The following is a 19,061-nucleotide window of genomic DNA, read 5'->3' as shown; positions in this document are numbered from 1 at the left end:
AGGAGCACGGCCTGGGGGCACATGTCTGACATTCAGACTGAGTGTGGCACCGCCTCGGGGTGGTGAGAGGCTCCCGTCCTGGCCCAGGCCTCCAGCACCGGCCGGGGCATCTCCAAGCCGTCCTCGGGCTCGGGGTCAGCGACAGGCAGGGAGGACACTGTCCCCCACTGCCGGCTCCTGGGAGCTGGCGGCAACAAAGAGACGTTTTGTTGCGACACAGCGAGCAGCAGGGGCAGGTTCCTCGCTTATTTATGGTGTTGGGGGCTGGAGAGGAAGGCCACTGTCCCCTTATGGCTCTCAGGCTTGTTTTCCTCCCGGGGCTGGGCAGGGAATGGAGTTCCTGTGCCAAGGACCCTTTTCTCATCTACTTTGCAAACCAATGGCCCTGACTTTGCCCCTAGTGTCGTCGCCCCCACCCCCCACTTGCAAGAGGGAGTGCCTGCCGAGAGCAAAGGATGGTCACCCCAGCTGGCCCTTCCCTGGCCTGACCCGCCGAAGCCTGGCCCCAGCCACCCAGCTCTCCCGGCTTCATCCGCCCGGGCTGGGTCCTGTGCTCCTGGCTCCCTGGTCTCTCTGGGAAGGAGACACGGCGGGAGATACATGGAGGAGAGACAGGTGGGGACACCAGCAAGGGACATGCTGTGAGAGACCCGGGGGCTGACCGTGGCAGCCGTTGCCTTGATGTGGTGTCTCTTTTGGTCCAGCTTTCCGGAACCTGCTTCAGAACCCCTTTCCTGTGTTTCCCTGCAAGAAGGTGTCTTAGACTTGGGGTGAGCTTTCAGGCCCAGCATTTCCGCTTTGAGCCGACCCTCAAAAATCACACAGCCCCCCTGGATCTCAGTTTCCCCAAGTGAGGACCCAATTACCCAGGGGTGTGGCCCCCCTAAGTACTTGACCAACCCACTTACTGAATGCTAGTGATGGACTTCGTCCAGATGCAGGCTGTCTGCCCCCCAGGGACAGCACAGAGGCTGCTGAGGTCAGGCCCCACCCATACTTGATTTCTGCTTCCCTTTTGTGAAAGTGCCTTCTGCTGGCCCCACCAGGCTGAACACCGTGAAGTTGCTGCGACTGCCACGCCACCCTGCCTCCTAGCACTCCACATGGGCCTCCGCAGGTGTGCCCAGAGATCAAAGGGGGTCTTCAGTGGCGATAAGACAGGTTCTGGGGGAGGTGTGTTTCAATGCCTCTCCATTTTGGGGGGTCCTTTAGGGTCATCCCATGTATCCAAAACTTCTCAGAATAAAAAAAACATTATTTTTTTCAGTATTTAATGTGCATGATCCTTGTTTTAAGAAAAACTTGAACTCATGAATACACCCTGCGGTTGCTTGAGGCCCTCCTGGGGTGACCCCACTCTCTTCTTGGGGTGACCCTACTCTCCTCCTGGGGCGGAATGGCCTTTTCCACGGTGCAAGGCTTTCCTTGTCGGTGTGACTTGTGCCTGTGTGTGCCCGTGAGGCGTGTCTTCTTCTGCAGACTTGCAGTTCTCGCTCCTTCCAACTTAGGAGGATGCACCTTTTTCTTACTGATTTTCAAGAGCTCAGCGGGAGGCAGCTGCTTGGTCCCCACCTCCAGGTTTTCACTTCTGGCCTCAGGTTATACAGGTTAGACAGGATTTTGCAGGTGGAATTTAAGTTCCTCAGCAGCTGATTTTAAAACAAGGAAATGCTGCTGGATTATCCAGGGGCCCAGTGTCATCTTGGGGAGCAGCTGTAAGTACAGAGAAGTGGCCAAGGAGAGATGGGAAGAGCTTGGAAGCACCTTCTCGAGCATCTCATCTGAAGCTTGAGGCGGCTTCACTGCCTTCTTTCTGGCCTGGAGGGGAGGGGTTGTGAGCAAGACATCCAGGGATCTCTAGCTGCTGAGCATGACCCCAGGCCATATCCAGCAAGGAAAATCTGCCCCCCCACCACCCCATGACCAGGCGGACTCTGGCCTCCTGGGGCGGTCAGGTGAGGCCTGCCGAGACCAGGCCTCTGCCCTCCTCCTGACCGTGTTCTACGCTGAGCTGTGGCAGCCGTCACAGTGGTGATGTTAGGGGGAAAAGGATGTCCAACCTGGTAAAAATGTTCATCTGAGACTGCATCCCAACATCCATATATTCGATCTTCATCACCATGGAAATGGTGGCAAAAAGTGAAAGGGGGGAATTGTTAGGGGGAAAGGCTGTCCTAAAGCTGATCCCATACAGGCTTTGTGGACTCCACCCCCACCCCAGGCCAAAGCCAAAGACACTGGGAACTCCACATCCCATCCCCACCCAAGGGAAGGTGGCTGGGACCTGAGGGTGGGGTTCAGCAGCCAGGTGGGGATAAAGCCAGACACGTGGGCTTTGGGGGCCCCCCATTTTGGCTCCCCACCAGCTCGCAGCGTCCGGCCAGCTCAGAGAGTGCCTTTGGGTTTCCGGGTCGGCGGATCGGGTAGGACGCATTAAAGACTTTATTTCCCCATTTTCCCCCTGAGTTGTCCATTTTCCTTATTTCCTTTTCCCTTGTCAATAAACCTTTTATGAACCTTCTGTGTGTGTCCTGCAGTCGAGTATTCATAAGTCCCTTGTCAGCGCGCGGTGAGGACCCCCAGCCAGGAACCCGTTCAGTATCGGAGCTGCCCTATAACAGTGACAGAAAACAAGCGCGCTAGAGTCCCCCTGGGAACACTGCAGATGTCTGGGAGCATCTAAGTGTACCCCCACTTACAGTTAATCTTCCCAATGTCAACATCAGAGACAAACACAAGTCCCATTTCGGGGGTCCTTTAGGGTCATTCCATGTATCCAAAACTCACGTGCAAAACAAAATCCTGGGCGTCAACCCAGAACTCGGTTGTGGGAGGGCCCAAGAATTTGCGGCGTCCACCAGGGCCGCGTGACGCCGACGCCCGGTCCGCGGCCCGCTCTTTGAGAACCGCTCCTGCCACTCCCCGCGCAGCCGGAGGGGGCGCTGAGCTCCACCCACCGGGGCGTGGCCCGCGGCCCCGCCCCGCCGCGAGGCCCGGGCTCTCATTGGCTGTCGGGGCGGGGCGGGGCCGGCGTCGCGGGGCCGCGGCTCCTTCCGCGCCGGCGGGGCACTGCGCCTGCGCGGGGCGGCTGCGCCGCGCGTCGGGCTCATGGCGGAGCCCGCGGCGGGGTCGGCGGCCGAGTCGGCGCCGCTCCTGGGCCGCGCGCGCGGCGCCGGGGCCCGCGGCTCCTGGGAGGGGCCCCCCGGCCTCCGCGGCGGCCACGCCGGCTCCGGTGAGCGGCGGCCGGGGCCCGGGGTCCCTCCCTGACCTCCGGCCGGGGCGCGGGGGGCGCGGGGCGCCGCAGCCCCGCCGAGTGCCCGGACGGACCGGGCCGCGCGCCCCCGGGGCCGCCGGGACTCCTCGGAGGCAGCGCCGCTCTTGGGGCGCCGCGGCTCGGAGGGGCGTCTCCCGCCCAGGGCGCGCGGCCGGGCGGCCCGCTGGCCGCTGCTCCTCGCTGCCGGCCCGGGAGGCGCTGCTGGGCCGGGGCCGCCTCCCGCGCCGCGCAGCTTCCCCCCGGCTCCCGCCCCCTCGGCCCTTCCTGTTTGCCCGGAGAGGGGGCGAACCCAACCCGAGGGCCGCCCTGCCGCCGACCCGGGGCCCTGGGCTGGGCGCGGGGTTGGCGGGGAAGGGCCCCGCGGTGCCCGGCCCGCAGTCCAGGCCCGGAGGGTGTGCAGGACCCGCCCCTGCGCACAGCCCTGGGCCCTGGGCCGGTCCCGTGCTGGGCTTCCTCTCCTGTCCCGCAGGTTTCTTCGTGGGTGTCCTGTGGGATAGGGGGGGCCGGGGCGGTCCCCGCGGGGAGGGGGACGGGAAGCTGAGGCAGCCCAGAGGCTGCCCTGGGGAAGCCTCTCCATGCGGGGAAGCCTCCGCGCTTGCAGGCACCGGCTGTGCCGGGGGTTGGGAGCTGCCACTTCCTTGGCTGTGTGGCCTCGGCAGGCTGCCCACCCTGGAGTCTGTGAAAGGGGTGGTCACGGGGTGCCTCAGGGGTACTGGGGGTCCAGAGACTCCAGGGAAACCTCATCCAGGGCCGGTTCTGGGTCAGGTACATCGAGGTCCCGGCCCTGGCAGAGCGGGTGGTGGGTGAGCCCTGCAGCCACGTGGTGAGCTAGAGCCAGGGCCCGGCACTGCTGCCGGGGGAGCACGCTCAGGGGGGCTCTTTTGTCCTGGTCCTGGGGCCTCCTCACGGGCCCTGAGAACGTGGACAGGGCGCCCTGTGTTCTGGGCAGTGGGGATTGAGAATGGCTCATTCAGGCTCCACCCAGCTGTCCCCTTGGGCTCCCAGCAGTGTCCTGTGCTGGGGTTTGCAGGAATTCAGCCTGCCCCCCCCCAGCTCCTCCTACCAGTGAGGATGGGGCTGCTGCTGCTGGTGCTGCTGTGGGCCCCAGGTTGTGTCTGGTGGATCCTGGAGCAGGAGCGGGGAGGTTAGGACCAGATGTTGGGGAGAGGCTAGGGCCGGGGAGACTGACCTCAGGGCTCATGGGGGGGACCGTGCTTGAGCCTCTCCTGTCCACTGCTCTCTGCCGCAGACATTCCACCCCGACATAAGCACTGGTGTGTCCAGTGGGGTGATGGGGTGCAACAGGTGACTGCCACCCAGAGTTGGAGTCCCTGGACTGCTCAGTTGGAGTCTGGGCTGCGGTAGGGCATGCAGGCTTGGAGAGCTTGGGGGGGAGGTGCGGGGTGGGGTGGGGTGGGGGGGTGTATTGTTTAGGGTTGCAGATGGTGCAGGGAGGCCCCCTGGAGGCCGGTGCCATGGGGGCAGGGTGAGCAGGGTGAGAGGGTGGCCAGACCCAGAGTTTTACAGAACAGCCTTTGAGCCAGGCGAGCGGGTTGGGTGAGTGCTGGACAGTTCCAGGGTGGCCAGTGCCCTTGGCGCCAGACAGCTTGCCAGGGCCTGTCCCCTCCAGCCGCACCCCAACCTGGGCCTGCAGTGGCTCTGGCCTCTGGCCACCTGTCTTTCCTAGTCTGAGTAGTTGTATTCTTGTCTTGCTGCGTCCATCTCTTCCCCCTACCTCCCACTCAGTCACCCCGAGCTGTCCTGTGCTCCCTCTTCCACCCTGTCCAGTGCCCTCTGGGGGCTGAGCTGGGTGCTGGTGACACCTGTTTGACAGGGGAGCGACAGGTGCGGGGTTTATGGGGGGGGGGTAGGGTCTGAGCCCCCCAGATTTGGTTCTGCCCCTCGCCATGGGCTGCGTGTCCTTGCCATGCTCTGCCGGGGTGGAGCCTCTGGCCCCTGCACACGACGAGAAGACCCCTGGTCCACTCATGTGTGCACGCTGACCCCCATGGGGGAGCAGCATCTCGTAGCAGAGCCTTGGAGAAAGAAACAAGCCAGGTTCTTCCTTGACCTCAGCCCTGAGGGGAGCCACGTGACCCCCTTGGTCACCTGCGTCCACCTGATGCCCTTCTACCCCAGGTGCTGCAGCCAGGCGGGCCCTGTACTTGGAGCAGGCTGTGGTCTTCATCGAAGATGCCATCCAGGTGGGTGGCACACCTTGGTGGCCGAGCCGGCTTGTCCCCAGGGCTCTGGGGACTGGGTGCAGGGGCCATGGCCTCGCTGCTGGGCTGTGTGGTCAGCGCCACGTGACAGCTGTGCCCTGTGCACTGTCTCCTTCAGTCCTGGAGGAGGCGCTCGAGTTCCAGGTCATTAATTTCTTGACTTGCACATACCTGGGCTGTTCGTTGCCACCTGCTCCAAGGTCCTGTGAGGAGAGGGGCTGCGGTGGGGGTTAGGGGGCCTCGCAGGTGAGGAGACCCCCTCAGGCAGGTGGCCAGTGCTGTGCATTCGGTAAGTGCCCCCGTGTGTGCCGCCGGCCTGGTCTCCACCTCAGGTGCTCAGCGTGTGCGGCACCAGCCTTGCCGCTGGCTCAGGGGAGCTGTCTCCCCTGATGTCTCCCCACTTGTGTGTGTGTCGGGGTGCGGAGGGCGCCCTGCCTGTGGCCCGCTGTGCTGTGTGGCACCAGGCCCCCCATGCACCCGCGACCTCTCATTGCAGTACCGCTCCATCCATCACCGCATGGACGCCCGGTCGCTGTGGCTGTACCGCTGGTACTACTCCAGCGCCTGCCAGTGGTGAGCGTGGGCCCGGCCAGTGGGGTCTCGAGGGGCTGCTCCCAGGGGGAGGAGCAGGCACTGCCTCCCGTCACTGAGAGACGCCCAGCCCAGAGGCTAGGGCTCCTTTCCATAACATTCCGGGTCAGCCCTGGCAGTTGAGTTTCCACCAAATACGTGTTAATTGACCCGCGAATGGCCCTGGGCCAGGAGGGTGGGCCGAGCCTGGCCTCGGGCGCCTGCTGCTGACTCCGCGTGGCTGGCCCCTGCCTTTGCACACTTGCGTCCCTTTTCCAGGATCTTGAGCTTCACCATCTTCTTGATCCTGTCCCTGGCGTTCGTCGAGATCCCTTCCTCGTTCACCAGCACCTCGGACGTCCGCTACCGCTCGGCCCCCTGGAGCCCGCCCTGCGGCCTGACGGAGGGCGTGGAGGGGCTCTGCCTGCTGATCTTCGTGGTCGACGTCTCTGTGAAGGTGAGGGGCCCGCAGGCTCGGCGGCCGCGGCTGCCTTTCCTTGACTCTGCACTTTGGCCGGTGGGGCTGAGGCCCGGGCTCCCTGGGAACTGGACCTTGAAGCAGCCGAGGCCTCTCCCCATGGCCCGGCCTCCCGCCCCCGCGAGCAGCACAGGAGAAGGGCTGGGGGGGCCAGGGTCTGCTCCGCGCGACCGTGTGTCTGACCATGGGCTCGCCTCTGGCGTGTGTCCCTGCAGGGGCTGGAGGAGGCCCCGGCCTTGCTGTCTGACACTGCCGGGCCGGGCCTGAGCCCGAGCGGCTTCCTGTGAGCGCAGCGGCGCGTGCTGTGGCCCTCGGGCCTGTTGCCTCCGCCAGCACCGCCCGGCCCACACAGGCGTCAGCGTGCACCTTGCCTGTGGCCAGCCCTGTCCCTCGGTCTGGCGGGCGGGAAGGTGGCCTCGGCCTCTGCTGAGCCTGAGGGGCCCCGGGCAGCGTCTCAACTTCTCCTTTTTCAGCCCATACCGTGATTAGGAGGTCGGGTTAAACTCCAGCTGAAACCAGTGAGACGCTCCCGCGAGCGCGGTGGAATGGCCGCTGCTCTGGGGACGTGTCGGTGGGAGGATGCCCTCGCTCGTGTCTGCGGGCCTGACCTCTGAGGCCGGCGACAGGGACGTGCAAGGGGCAGGCCCTTGACCACATCCCACCTTCCGAAACCTCGGCCGGGCCAGGGCCGCCCACTGCGCCGCCGCCTGGGTCCCGGTGGTGCTGGGGTTACGTGGAGGTGGTGGGTGGCTAGGCCCAGCAGGCGGGGCCCCGTTACTGATGCGGGAGCGAGGCCAGGCTGGTTAAGTGCTGAGCCAGAGGTCGCTGCTGCCTGGGCTCAGCAGTGGGCAGGCCTCCTGGCCACCTCTCCCTGAGTCCTGCGGAGACCACACTGCCCGGCCCTGCCCCACTGCTCTGGCCACCCAGCCTCGCCTGGCTGCGGGCCCCAGCGTGCCTGCCTGTGCCAGCTGGCCCGTCTCTTGCAGAGCTACCTGGTCGGGTGGGACCAGTTCCGGCAGAACCCCTGGCTGCTGGCCTACCTGCTGGTGCTGGCCGTGTCTCTGCTTGATTGGGCCGTGTCGCTGAGTCTCCTGTGTCAGGAGGTAGGTAGGGGGTGGCTGGGGCGATGCAGGGTGCAGAGGGCCTGGAGAGTGCTGGGGGCCCAGGCCCTGCCCAGCCCAGCCCGGGCCCTCTCCAGCCCAGCCTGGCCCCTTCCCGGGGTGCCTCCCCTGTGCGGGGGGTCTGTTCCCCTCCACAGGTGAAGACACTAAGGGAGGTAGAAGGGCCTGGGGGTGGCTTCTGGCTCCTCATGGCTGCCTCACCACTCGCTGGGCCCCCTGTGGGCCGTGCCCCCGACTGAGCCCCCCAAAGCCCTGTCAGCCAAGGGCCCGTGTGAGCCACAGCCTCCCGCCTCCTGCTTTGCGATTCTGATATTGTCAGGTCCATCCCGTCTGGTGCCTGAATGTTCTGCAGCTTTGAGGCTAAATTGACCCCTGGCACTGCCCAGAGGCTGCTGTGGACCTGGGGTGGGGGGGCGAACTGTCTTCCCTGCCACACATGGGCACCTGGCCCAGCGAGCCCTGAGCCCCCTCCCCGCTCCTGCCTGATAGCCGCTGCGGCTCCGCCGGCCCCTGCGGCCCTTCTTCCTGATGCAGAACTCCTCCATGATGAAGAAGACGCTCAAGTGTATCCGCTGGTCGCTGCCGGAGATGGCAAGGTGTGCTCCCGGTGCTCGGCCGGAGGTGTGGGGGGGCCGCCTGCTCCCTGCCGTGTGTGTGCGGGGGTTCTGGGGGGCTGCCGCGGCTCCCATCTGGGCTGCTATGTGCTGGGACCCAGCATGTGGTCTGTCAGGCCCTGTGGGCACTTTGCCCACCCAGGGCGGTCAGCGGGCAGGTGGCGTGTGGCTTGTGGTTGTGGCACCCCTTGGTGGCCTGTGCAGACCGCCCCCTCCACTGCAGGGCTTCCCGCCCCTCCCCCAGCCCCCTCATCGGTGAGATTCTATGAAACACCAGCTCCCCACTCTCAGGCCTCCCTCCCCTGCCCCGTCCCCCCAGGTGGGAGGAACGGCCTTTCACCTGGAGTCCTGGGGTCCCCGGCCGCGCCTCTCAGGGTGGGGTAGCCCCTGGGCTGCAGTTCACTTCCACAGAGAGACTGTCCACAGGGGGTGGGGCCCCGGGCTGAGCCGGGCAGGTCTTGGGTGGGGGGTACAGGGAGCTCCCCAGTGCCCGTGCCCCGCTGAGCTGTGCGTCACCCCCAGCGTCCTGCTGCTGCTGGCGCTCCACCTGAGCCTCTTCACCATGTTCGGGATGCTGCTCTTCACCGGCAAGAAGGTACCCTCCCTTGCCCGACGGGGCCCTGGGGTCCGAGGGGAGCCGCCTGCGAGCCGGGCCTGCTGTGGGGGCTGGGGTGACCGCTGTCCGTGAGGGTGTGCGGCCGCCTGGGCAGCCGTCTGGGGCTGCACTCCCTGAGTCAGGGCCTGTCTGACTGGGGGGCCGGCTGGGAGGCCAGGGGTGCGGCTGGAGGGTGCCTGCTCTGCGGTGCCGGCCCGAGGGGCCCATCAATGGCCACGTTTGTCCCAGCAGGACACCGGGCAGGACAGGGAGAGGCTGGCCTACTTCCGCAGCCTGCCGGACGCCCTGACGTCCCTCCTGGTGCTGCTGACCACGGCCAACAACCCTGACGGTGCGCGAGGGCCGGGGGTCCTGGGCGCCCAGCTCAGGCCGGTGGGGCGGGCACTCGGGGGGGCGCAGGTGGGCTCCCCGGTCTTCCGTGCGGAGGACAGTGAGCAGGTGAAGCTCAGTGCTTCCCCCTCCTTCCTTGTGTTTTCCTTTCTCGTTCCTAGTTTCCTTCCTTCTCCTGTCTCCTTCCTGCTCCTCTTTCTCGCCCCGTCCCCTTGTCTCCTGACTCCGGAGAAGCAAGTGGACGGTGTGTGGGCGTCCCTGGGTGGTCCCGCTCGCCCCGCAGGGTCTGCCCGGTGGGGGTGGGCGCAGCCCTGGAGGGCGGCCCTGGCCTCGCCGTCCAGCCGTGCCTGGGGAGCGGCTCTGTCCCCGGGCGGTCCCGGGGGCGGGCTCAGCGTCGGGGTGCTCCTGGTCCCGCACGCGGAGGCGAGGGCTGGGCGTCCGGCAGGGGCGCGCCACCCTCCAGAAGCAGGCGTGAGCGGGGCCGGCGCAGGGTGCGGGGCCGGCCGCGAGCTCCAGCCTCTCCGCTCCCCTCCCCGGCAGTGATGATCCCGGCGTACTCCTGGAACCGCGCCTACGCGGTCTTCTTCATCGTCTTCACCCTGGTTGGTGAGCCTGGGCCCGTGGGGGTCTCTGGGGTGACAGGCTCCTTGGTGCTTAGGGGTGGGCTCGCTTCCCGACCCGAAGAGGTCACCCCAGTGTCACCTCTGACTTCGCCCCTGTGAGACCTCCCTGTTTGTGGTGTGCGGTCACCCCGACCCGTGACCTCGGCCCCGTGTGGAGGCCGGCAGGCCCGCAGGGTGGACGTGGGGTGCCCCAGGTAGTCCTCCTTGCGGGCGCCCCAGGCCTGCCGGGCCCTGTCCCCCCTTGGGCTGCCCCGCTGTGCTGCAGCCCGTCCGACCGTGGCGTTCCCCCCCAGGAAGCTTGTTTCTGATGAACCTGCTGACGGCCATCATCTACAACCAGTTCCGGGGCTACCTGCTGGTGAGGGGCTCAGGGCCGGGGGGGGGCGGTGCACATCCCGGCGGGGGCAGTGCCTTTGCACAGCCCCGGCTCCTCGTGGAGAGAACCGGAGAGGCCTCCCCGCCCCCTCCGCGCCCCCTTGGGCCTGCCGCCTCGAGGTTCCCTCCCCGCCCTCCCTTAGGAGCACCCTCACCCCAGCTCCGTCGTGGCTCCCCGGCCTGGGCGCCCGGTGCCCTCAGGGCTGCCAGGGCAGGGGGGTTGCTGAGCGGCCCCTCAGAGCCCCGCCCCTGCAGAAATCCCTGCAGACCTCTCTGATCCGGAGGCGGCTGGGGACCCGGGCGGCCTTCCAGGTCCTGTCTGCGGCTGCTGAGGGAGTGGCCCCCGGCCAGGGGTGAGTGCTGGCTTCCCGGCCCTCTTCCCCCGGGGCCGGGCCGGGCGATGGTTCAGGCCGTTTCCCAGCCCTGCTGGCTGCGCGGGTGACGGCCCTGGCTTCACGGGGACCGTGTCCCACTGCCCCGGGGTTTGCTTAGTTCTGGGGCTCCTCGGCCTCACCCCCCCCACCCCATGCTCACCCTGCTGCCTGGCTCTGGTGGGGGTGATGGGGGCGGGGCCCTTGGGCAAGGCTCCCCGACCCCCAGGCCCCCAGGCAGCCTCCACTGCCCCTCCGGCGGGACGGTGTCCCAGTGAGGCTGTGGTGCCAGCCCCTCGTGGAGGCTGGTCGTCGCCCTGGGCCCCACGTCTGCCCAGGACCCTGCAGGGGCTCACCGGCATGTGGGTGTGATTTCCCACAGAGTTGGGGTTAAGCCCCAGGAGTTCCTGCAGGTGCTTCAGAAAGTCCAGCTGGACAGCACCCGCAAACAGTCCATCATGGAGGTATCAGCCCCCAGCCTGCCCACCCCAGCCTGTGCCCCGGGGCTCCCGTGGGGGCTGGGGGTGTCATTTTAGATCAGCCAGGCCAGCCTCTCTGGGTGGAACGGGGGGTCATGCGCCCTCCTCTTGGGCCTCTCTTCACCTTGACCCCGCTGACCCCACTGGCCCCAACTGGCCCCAGCTGACCCAGCCGATCCCACTGACCCTGCATGACCCAGATGACCCCACCGACCCTGAGTCTGCTGACGTGGCTTCCCTCCTCTGCAGAAGGTTCGTTGCTGTGGTGATGACCTGCTGTCCGCTGAGAAGTTTCAGGCTCTCTTTGACGAGTTTGACAAGAGGGTGATTAAAGAGGTGAGCGGCCACCCTGATCACGGCCAGCGCCAGGCCACCCAGTAGTGCAGTGACCACGCCAGGATGTACCTTCCTGGAGTTCTGGGCTTAGTGGGAACAGAAGTAGTCTGGCCCTCGGAAGCTGGGACTTTTGTTCTTGTGGGGTGCACAGGCCAGGCTGACCCAGAGGGACCCCCGATGGATGTCCCATCTGTGTGTCCTCTGTGGGAGGCGGCGGAGCTGTCCTCTTGTCCTTGTAAGGCCTCCAGGTGGGCCTTGCCGTCCGGCTCAGCGTGTGTCCAGGAGACCCCAGAGTGTCTCCGTCAGGACTGAGCGCGTCCTTAGGCTGGGCTGACGGATGGGTGGCGGGGTGGTAGGGACCCCACCCAGAACAGGGGCGGCAGCCGGGCTCAGGGGTTCCGACCTCTGGCTGGTAGATCTGAGTGTGTGTCCCTTCCCAGCACCCCCCGAGGCCCGAGTACCGGTCCCCATTCCTGAGGACCGCCCAGTTCCTTTTCGGCCACCCCTACTTTGACTACCTGGGGAACCTCGTCGCCCTTGGCAACCTGGTGTCCATTTGTGTGAGTATGGGGGTGCGGTGGGGGTACCCTTCCTGCCCGGCCAGCTGTCAGCGCCCGCCTGCCCACGCCCTGCCGCCCTGGCCCCGCAGGGCTTCCTGGTGAGGGACACGATGGTGCCGCCTGCTGACCGCGACGACTTCGTCCTGGGGGTGAGCTCCGCTCCGCCCGGCCCCACCGCTGCTGAGCCCTAGCATCGTCCCTCCCGGGGCTTGGGTGACGGGGCCTGTGTTGGGGGGCAGCCCGGCCTCTCTGGGAGGTCTCTGTGCTGTTTCCACGGAGATCAGACTGGGGCCGGTTGGGAGTGGGGGGGATGTCGGGCCCTGGGCCTCTGGGTCAGGGAGCAGGTGAAGCCGGGCGTGGGGCGCGCTGAGGTCACCTCAGGTCACTGAGGACTGGAGTGGGTAAGAAGGGGGCACTGGGGACCGGGTGTGAGGGTGGGCTTGGGCAGAGCATCCGAGAGGAGAGCCCGGGAGGCGACGGTGCGGGTGGAGGCGCGGCTGACCGGGCCTGTGACCTGCGCCCGCAGGTGCTCAGCTGCGGCTTCGTCCTGTATTACCTGCTGGAGGCGCTGCTCAAGCTGCTCGCCCTGGGCCCGGGGGGCTACCTGTCCTACCCCAGCAACCTGTTCGACGGCCTCCTCGCCCTCATCCTGCTGGTAACCTCGGGCACCCCAGGGCAGTGGGCTCAGGGCTCCTGGCTCCCGGGGCAAAGGCCTGGGGTCCCCCCACCCTGGGTGCACTGCTTCCTGGGTGGTCCTGGAGCGGGCTGCGGGCTGCAGGAGACCGGGTGTGGGGGCAGGCGGGGGACCCGCAGCCCTCTCCGGCTGACAGCTCTGCTCCTCGGTGCGGCCACCACAGCAGGACCTGACGCGGTGGGCAGAGGGACGGGGTCCTGGGGCCGCCGGTGGGCCTTCCCCAGAGCCCGCGGGAGGGGTCACACGTGTGTCGCTCAGGGATCGCGGTGACCTCTGTGGGGCCAGTCCCGGGGCGCTGGAGCAGGAGCGGGGTGAGGCACCGGGCCCCGCCTCCCCCTAGTCCTGCCCTTCACTTGTGCGGCCCCGAGCTTGAGACCAGGGGGTCTTGGGCCGCGGAGGCGCCGACACTTGGAGCCTACCCTGGGGACAGGCCCGAGCTCTGACCTCTGCCCCATCCCCTTTGGGGGTCGCTCCTTGTGGGCGCCCCTGCGTGGCTGTAGCGGCGCCTTCTTTTCTCTTGTAACTGAAGGTCCTGGAGGTCTCCACCCTGGCTGTGTACCGCTTCCCGCACCCCGGCTGGTATGTGACTGGGGTGAGGGCCAGCCGCGCCGCCCCCTGGCGCCCCAGGGAAGGGTCTCGGTCCGTGGCCCGGGCCTGCCCACCTGGCAGGCCCGCCTGTGGGGGATGCGGGGAGCAGCCCCTTCTCGCAGTTCTCGGGGGCTCTCTCTTGGGCAGTGCGTTCTCAGAGCGGTGATGGGGGCTGCCGGGGGCCCCCCGAGTGCAGCAGGCTCACCCCAGTCCCAGGATGGACACGCGGCCGGGGTGTGGGGCTGGGTGACCTGTGGGCCCTGGAGTGGGCCTTGGACCTGTTTCTGGCTGAAACTGACGTGGGGGTCACTTCTCTTCTGGCTGCGGCATGTGGGGGCGCGGGGCCCGGGGCTCACTGAACTCAGCTGCCCTTCGAGCCTGCTGCCCGGTCCTGGCACTGAGGCTTGGGCGCCTGGGCTGGGCCTCGGGTGCCTTGTGGTGCGGTGGTGGGCCCAGGGCGCGGGGGCTGCTCTCCTAGTGGAGAAGCTGAGGGGCGTGGGGGTCAGCTCCGCGGGGAGGGCTGGTCTCAAGGAAGGGGGCAGGCCCATGCGGCCTGGAGGCCGAGTCGGGCGGCGAGAGCGGGCACTCTGGAGTGCGGCCCCTGCTCCTGGCACCTGAGGGCTGCTGTGTCCGAAGTGGCCGAGGACCCACATCCCTGCTGCCTGCAGCCGTGGGGGCGGCGTCGCTGAGGGTTCCCACCGAGTAGGGTGAGAACAGCGAGTGTGGCCACGAAGGTGGCCGGGGCCAGCGGCCGGGAGACGAGGGCAGTGGGGTAGAAGCGGAGGCCGGGCGCGGACGTGGGTCGAGGGCCACGGGGTGGAGGCGGGGCCGGGGGCAGGGTTCTCCGGTCCTGCTGGGGCCTGAGCTGGAGCAGCCGGCGTGCAGGGCCTGTGTCTCCCGTGCAGGCCCGGGCGCTGGGGGCTGTGCCGTGGGCGTGTGCCTTCACCCTCACCCAGCCGGAGCCGCCCCGGTGCCGGCGTCTCTGCGGCTCTGGCCTCCTGTCTCCTCGGCCGCGTCCGGCCTCTCCCAGCCCGCCTCCCTGTCTCCACAGGAAGCCGGGGGTGCAGGGCCTGCTGTCGCTGTGGGACGTGACCCGGCTGGCGAACATGCTCGTCGTGTTCCGGTTCCTGCGCGTCATCCCCAGCGTGAAGGTGCGCCCCCCCGCCCCCGCCCTGTGCCCTGCGCCCCGGGGCTCCGCTCTGGGAGTGGGCGCCCAGGAGGGACAGTCCTGGGCTCTTCTGGGCACCCAGGTGGGCGGTGCTGGGGGCAGCTGCAGCCAGAGTGCCACCCAGTCCTACTCTTCGGGGGAGAGTGCAGGGCTGGCCTGCGGGGGGGTGAGGCCCGTCGGGGGTGGTCCCCTGCCCCCGGCACCTGGGAGGCTGAGCCCTGGAATCTAGCATTTCCCCAGGCGTCCTGAAGTGTCAGGAAGCCCTCGGGCCCTGGCCCCCGCAGCTACTAGTATGAGGGGCAGAGGAACGCATGGCTGGGCGCTTCCAGGCCGCTGCTCAGGAAGGAGGGGGTGCGGCTGGTGGGGGACTCACTTCTGGGATCCCGCTGCAGGCAAGGGGTGCCTCGTGACCCAGCTTTGGGCCCGGAGTGACCAGCCTGGCGGGGAGGAGGTGGGCGGCTGGGAGCTCGGGTCGCAGAGCCAAAGAGCCCAATATCAGGCCCTTTTCCGAGCGTCCAGGTCCTTCCTGCCAAGCCTGCCCTGCCCCGAGGGGCCCGTCCCGCCGGGGCTGTTCCCTTCAGAGGAGCTGGGGTGCTGGTGCAGTGGGGCCACCAGCGGGGCTTCCTGCACCGTGTGAGCAGGGTAACGGGTACGCTCGGCCCCCACGCGCGCGTGCACGTGACCGCGTCCAGGCGTGTGAGCGCACTGCCCCGCGCAGCCACGTTTACCGTCCCAACGGGCTCGCTGGTGCCGTCCACATGTGGGCGCCTTGCTGTGACCTCACCCCCGCGCGCCACCTCCCCTCCCCCCCGGTGCCGATGTGGCGTGGGGAGGCCAGTCAGGTGGACGGTCACCACTGTGGGGGGCCTTTCTGTGCGGCGCAGCTGGCCAGGCGGGGAGCTGCCTTGGGGGCGCCTGCTGGCTCTGGGGTCCCCTTTCCAGGCACGACGTGGCTGCTTCCAGCATGCGTTGCTCTGGCTTCCAGCCCAGGGAGCTGTCAGCCGGGGCGGTGGGCGTGCGTTTGGGGCTCTGTGTTCTGGGTCGGGGGCACCAGCGGGGCTGGGACCAAGACCCCGAGTCGGGGTGGCGGGGCGTGGTGTGGGGCTCACAGGCATGTGCGGTGTGCGTGGTGGGGTGGGGTGGCAGGGCGGCTTCAGCCCGTGCTGTCTTTGTCGCAGCTGATGACCGTGGTGGCCAGCACCATCCTGGACCTGATCAGGAACATGCGGGCGTTCGGTGGCGTCCTGGTGGTGAGTCGGGAGCGTCGGCTGGGCCGGGCCGGGCCGGGCCTGAGGCCCAGTGGACAGGAGAGGGCAGGGTGAGTCCGGAGCTATGCCCTCCTCCCCTGCACCGTGGGGACAGGTCACGGGCCACCCTTCTCTGGGGAGCTGGGCTGCCCGTGGGGCTCCGTGGATGCCCCTGGCGGGTGTGGGGGGCGGGGTGGGACTGTCCCCGCCCAGCACCGCCATCCCTGAACCCTCTTCTCTGGGAAGCCGCAGAGCGGGCGGGCAGCCTGACATCCCTGGGCTCCCGGTTTTATCTTTGGGGCTCCCCTGGCAGCAGCTCCACCCCTCCTCCCAGCGCCCTCCCTCTGCGGCGGGTGGGTGGCCTGGAGGGGTGCTGGGGTCGTGCGGCTGGGGCTGACCGGGCCGCCCTCCAGGTGGTGTACTACGTCTTCGCCATCGTCGGTGTCGCCCTGTTCCGAGGCGCCATTGTGGCTCCTGGCAACAGCAGGTCAGGGCCTGGCGGGCACCTCGGGGTGTGTGGGTGCACGGGAGGCCCTGGAAGACCTGGCTCCTCTCTCTGCCTCCTCGCCTCCCTGTGCCCCTCCCAGGCCTGCCTCGAGTCCGGGGGCGCGTTCCCCTGCTGTCCTGTCAGCTCCCCCCGCCTCGGGCCTGCGCCGTCCTCGCAGAGCTGCAGGCGTTTCTTCTCGGCCCCATCTCTGGTTCCAGGGGGACGGGGCGGGGGCAATGCGGGGCCCAGGTGTGGTGCCCAGCCCCTCTGTGACCCAGTGGTGTGTCCCCAGCCTGGTCCCCAACGGCTCCGCGCCCTGCGGCAGCTACGAGCAGCTGGAGTACTGGTCCAACAACTTCGACGACTTCGCGGTGAGTCCGTGCCCCTGCCCCGCCGCAGGCCGCCTGGTCCCCCGCCCCCGGCACCCCCCTGGACCGTGTCTGCCGCCCGCAGGCCGCCCTGGTCACCCTGTGGAACGTGATGGTGGTGAACAACTGGCAGGTCTTCCTGGACGCCTACCGGCGCTACTCGGGCCCGTGAGTGACCCTCCCCTGCCCGGCCCCACCCAGGCACCCCGGGAGCCTTGGGGCTCCTGGGGGGCTGCGGGGGCCGAGTGCACGAGTCCTGCTTGGAGCCAAGGGCTCAGACCTACCCCAGCCCAGCCCCTGCCCGTCGCCGGCCGCCCGGGCCCCCGGGTGACTCAGCATCCCAGCTCGGGGCATCTGTGCAGGCGGCCACCCCGCTGACCGCCCCCCACGCTCCCCGCAGGTGGTCGAAGCTCTACTTCGTGTCCTGGTGGCTGGTGTCGTCTGTTGTCTGGGTGAACCTGTTTCTGGCTCTCATTCTGGAGGTACTGGGCGTCCCTGCCCGGCTCCTCAGTGGCTTTCTCACGGGCTGGGGGGAGCTCTGCTGGGCTTGTCAGCCCAGCCTCCGGCTGCTGGGACCTCACGCAGCCCCCGATAGGGGAGGACCTTCAGGAGAGCTGGGGTCTCTGCTCCTTTGGGGGCTGGTGCCCTGCTGGCCCGATCCAGGTAGTGGGGGACGGGGCACTTCTCTGCTTCCTGCAGGGGGCCGGGTGGGCTCAGTGCCGGGCCGTGGTGAGGCGTGCTTCACACAGGACACCCCCACCTCTGCGCCCTTCCCTCCTGCTCCCCAGAACTTCCTTCATAAGTGGGACCGCCGTGGCCAGCTGCAGTCCGCCTCGGAGGACCCGGAGGCCACCTACGAGATGACGGTGGAGCGGCTGTTCCGGTACGGCCCGCGGGGGGCCCATCAGCTGGGGCGGGGGTGGGGGGCACGGCGGTGTGTCCTCTGACGCCTTGGCCTGTGCGTGGGCGGGTGCGCTGTGTGCTGCCCGCTGCCCGGCCCCCGCACCCGCACATCTCCCCGCCTCCCCGCGCAGGGATGTCCTGGAGGAGCCCACGGAGGAGGAGCTGCTGGAGAAGCTGAGCCGCCACCCGCACCTGGGGCTGTGCAGGTGACGGCGCCGGGCAGACCTGGTCGTGGGGGCCGGCGCTGTGGCCGCAGGACACTTTCCACCGAGCAGAACCACTTCGCCCGCCTGAGTCTGGGGACTGAGACCGGGACCTTGGCTGCGGAGCTGGACCCCCCAGCGGCCCACCCGTGCCGCCTGGCCTGGTGCCCCGTCCTCAGTACTGCTTCAGTGGACTCTGAGCGCAGGGCAGGGCCTTCAGGACAGTCCAGAAAGCAGCGGCATCCCTTGTGCCTTGCAGCGCCCAGTGCCTTCGCTGCTGGCGGCCTTCAGGGACCAGCGGCCACATGGGGCCGCACGGGTCGGCCAACAGCTGGGGCTTCCCGCTGGGGGTCCCCATGGCCTCACATGGAGGCAGGCCCGGCCGTGTTTGTCTTGTGGCTTGTGCGAGTGGCTCACGGGGTGGGGGCCGGTCCTCCACGTAAGGCAAGGCAGTGAGGTCCTCGTCCTCCCGACTGCCTGTCCTCCTGGCCGGCCGCCGGGCGCGGTCATCTGGGTCGTGCGCTGCTCCGAGGCCCTGGCCGGGGTGCCGGTGTGGTGCTGGTGTGGTGCTGTCCATCACGCGGGGCCGCCTTTCCTGACTTGCGTCAGGCTGGGGCGGGGCCCAGAGGGCAGCACCACATGAGCCACCATCTCTCTCATTGACAGGCTTTCCCCATCAGGTGCTGACTGGAATGAACTAGCGCAGCCCCTGGAGTGTCGAGGAGGGTTAGGGTCTCCTGGGGTGCTGTGCTGACCGGCGACAGCGGCCGCGGGTGCTGAGGGTGGCCTGGGCACGGGGCTGGGTCCGCCGGAGGAAGTGAGTGTCCTTCCAGGGCCACCCCACCTCGGCGTCCAGGGAAGTGTGGCTGACGTGTCCCGTGCACGTTTATCTGAAGTCCTGGCAGGGACCTGACGTTCCTTAGACTTGGGGGGCTGTGAGGACACTCCACAGGCACAGACACTCCCTGTGCCCCCACAGGCTTCCCTCTGGAGGGCTGGTTTCAGGCGGGGCACCTGCTGGAGCCGTGTGCTGGAAGTTACCTTGGCCGCTGTCCACACCGGCTGGGTTTCCACCCCCCGGGGGCGAGCGCCATCTAGCGGGGCGTGGCTGCCGAGCACCGTTTTTATTACAGGTTAGACCCCGGGTAGCCCGTGGCTCTCCCCGGGTCTGAGGCCTGCGTCCTCTGCGTGTGGTCTGCCGGCTGGCCCGCCCTCAGTGAGCCCGGTTCCGTGGCTACTCCCAGGCCGACGTCTGTGCTGGCCTCCGGCCCGGTGGGCATCTCGGCGGCGACGCTGAGGCTCCGCCTGCCTGCCCTTCCTGCTCGTGGGCGGGGCAGCCCCGGGGTCGCGCTGTCCCCTGCGCTGGCCCTTGCAGCCCCTGGCTGGGAGGAGCTTCTTCCTGTCTCCTCCGGCCGCCCCCCCCACCCTCCCTCC

At 68.1% G+C, this 19,061-nt stretch overlaps 1 protein-coding gene across 1 annotated transcript; it reads left to right on the top strand.

Annotated features, from left to right (window-relative positions):
• Positions 1–3,108: 3,108 nt before the first annotated feature.
• TPCN2 (two pore segment channel 2) lies at positions 3,109–17,634 on the top strand (the record flags this gene model as incomplete). The annotated part of the gene is made up of 26 exons (XM_084250454.1): positions 3,109–3,232; positions 4,305–4,418; positions 5,414–5,478; positions 5,993–6,069; positions 6,346–6,523; positions 7,531–7,647; positions 8,155–8,261; positions 8,802–8,874; positions 9,124–9,226; positions 9,766–9,831; positions 10,142–10,206; positions 10,479–10,576; positions 10,977–11,058; positions 11,323–11,409; positions 11,850–11,969; positions 12,059–12,118; positions 12,496–12,624; positions 13,193–13,242; positions 14,303–14,402; positions 15,598–15,669; positions 16,080–16,153; positions 16,446–16,524; positions 16,607–16,689; positions 16,922–17,003; positions 17,310–17,404; positions 17,556–17,634. The coding sequence occupies 26 exons, from the start codon at positions 3,109–3,111 to the stop codon at positions 17,632–17,634; spliced, it is 2,379 nt and encodes a 792-aa protein (XP_084106580.1).
• Positions 17,635–19,061: the final 1,427 nt, after the last annotated feature.

The sequence above is a fragment of the Talpa europaea genome (genome assembly GCF_964194135.1).
Source record: "Talpa europaea genome assembly, chromosome: 1".
In the NCBI taxonomy this organism is placed as follows: domain Eukaryota; kingdom Metazoa; phylum Chordata; class Mammalia; order Eulipotyphla; family Talpidae; genus Talpa; species Talpa europaea.
This window is presented reverse-complemented; position numbering and strand designations above follow the sequence as displayed.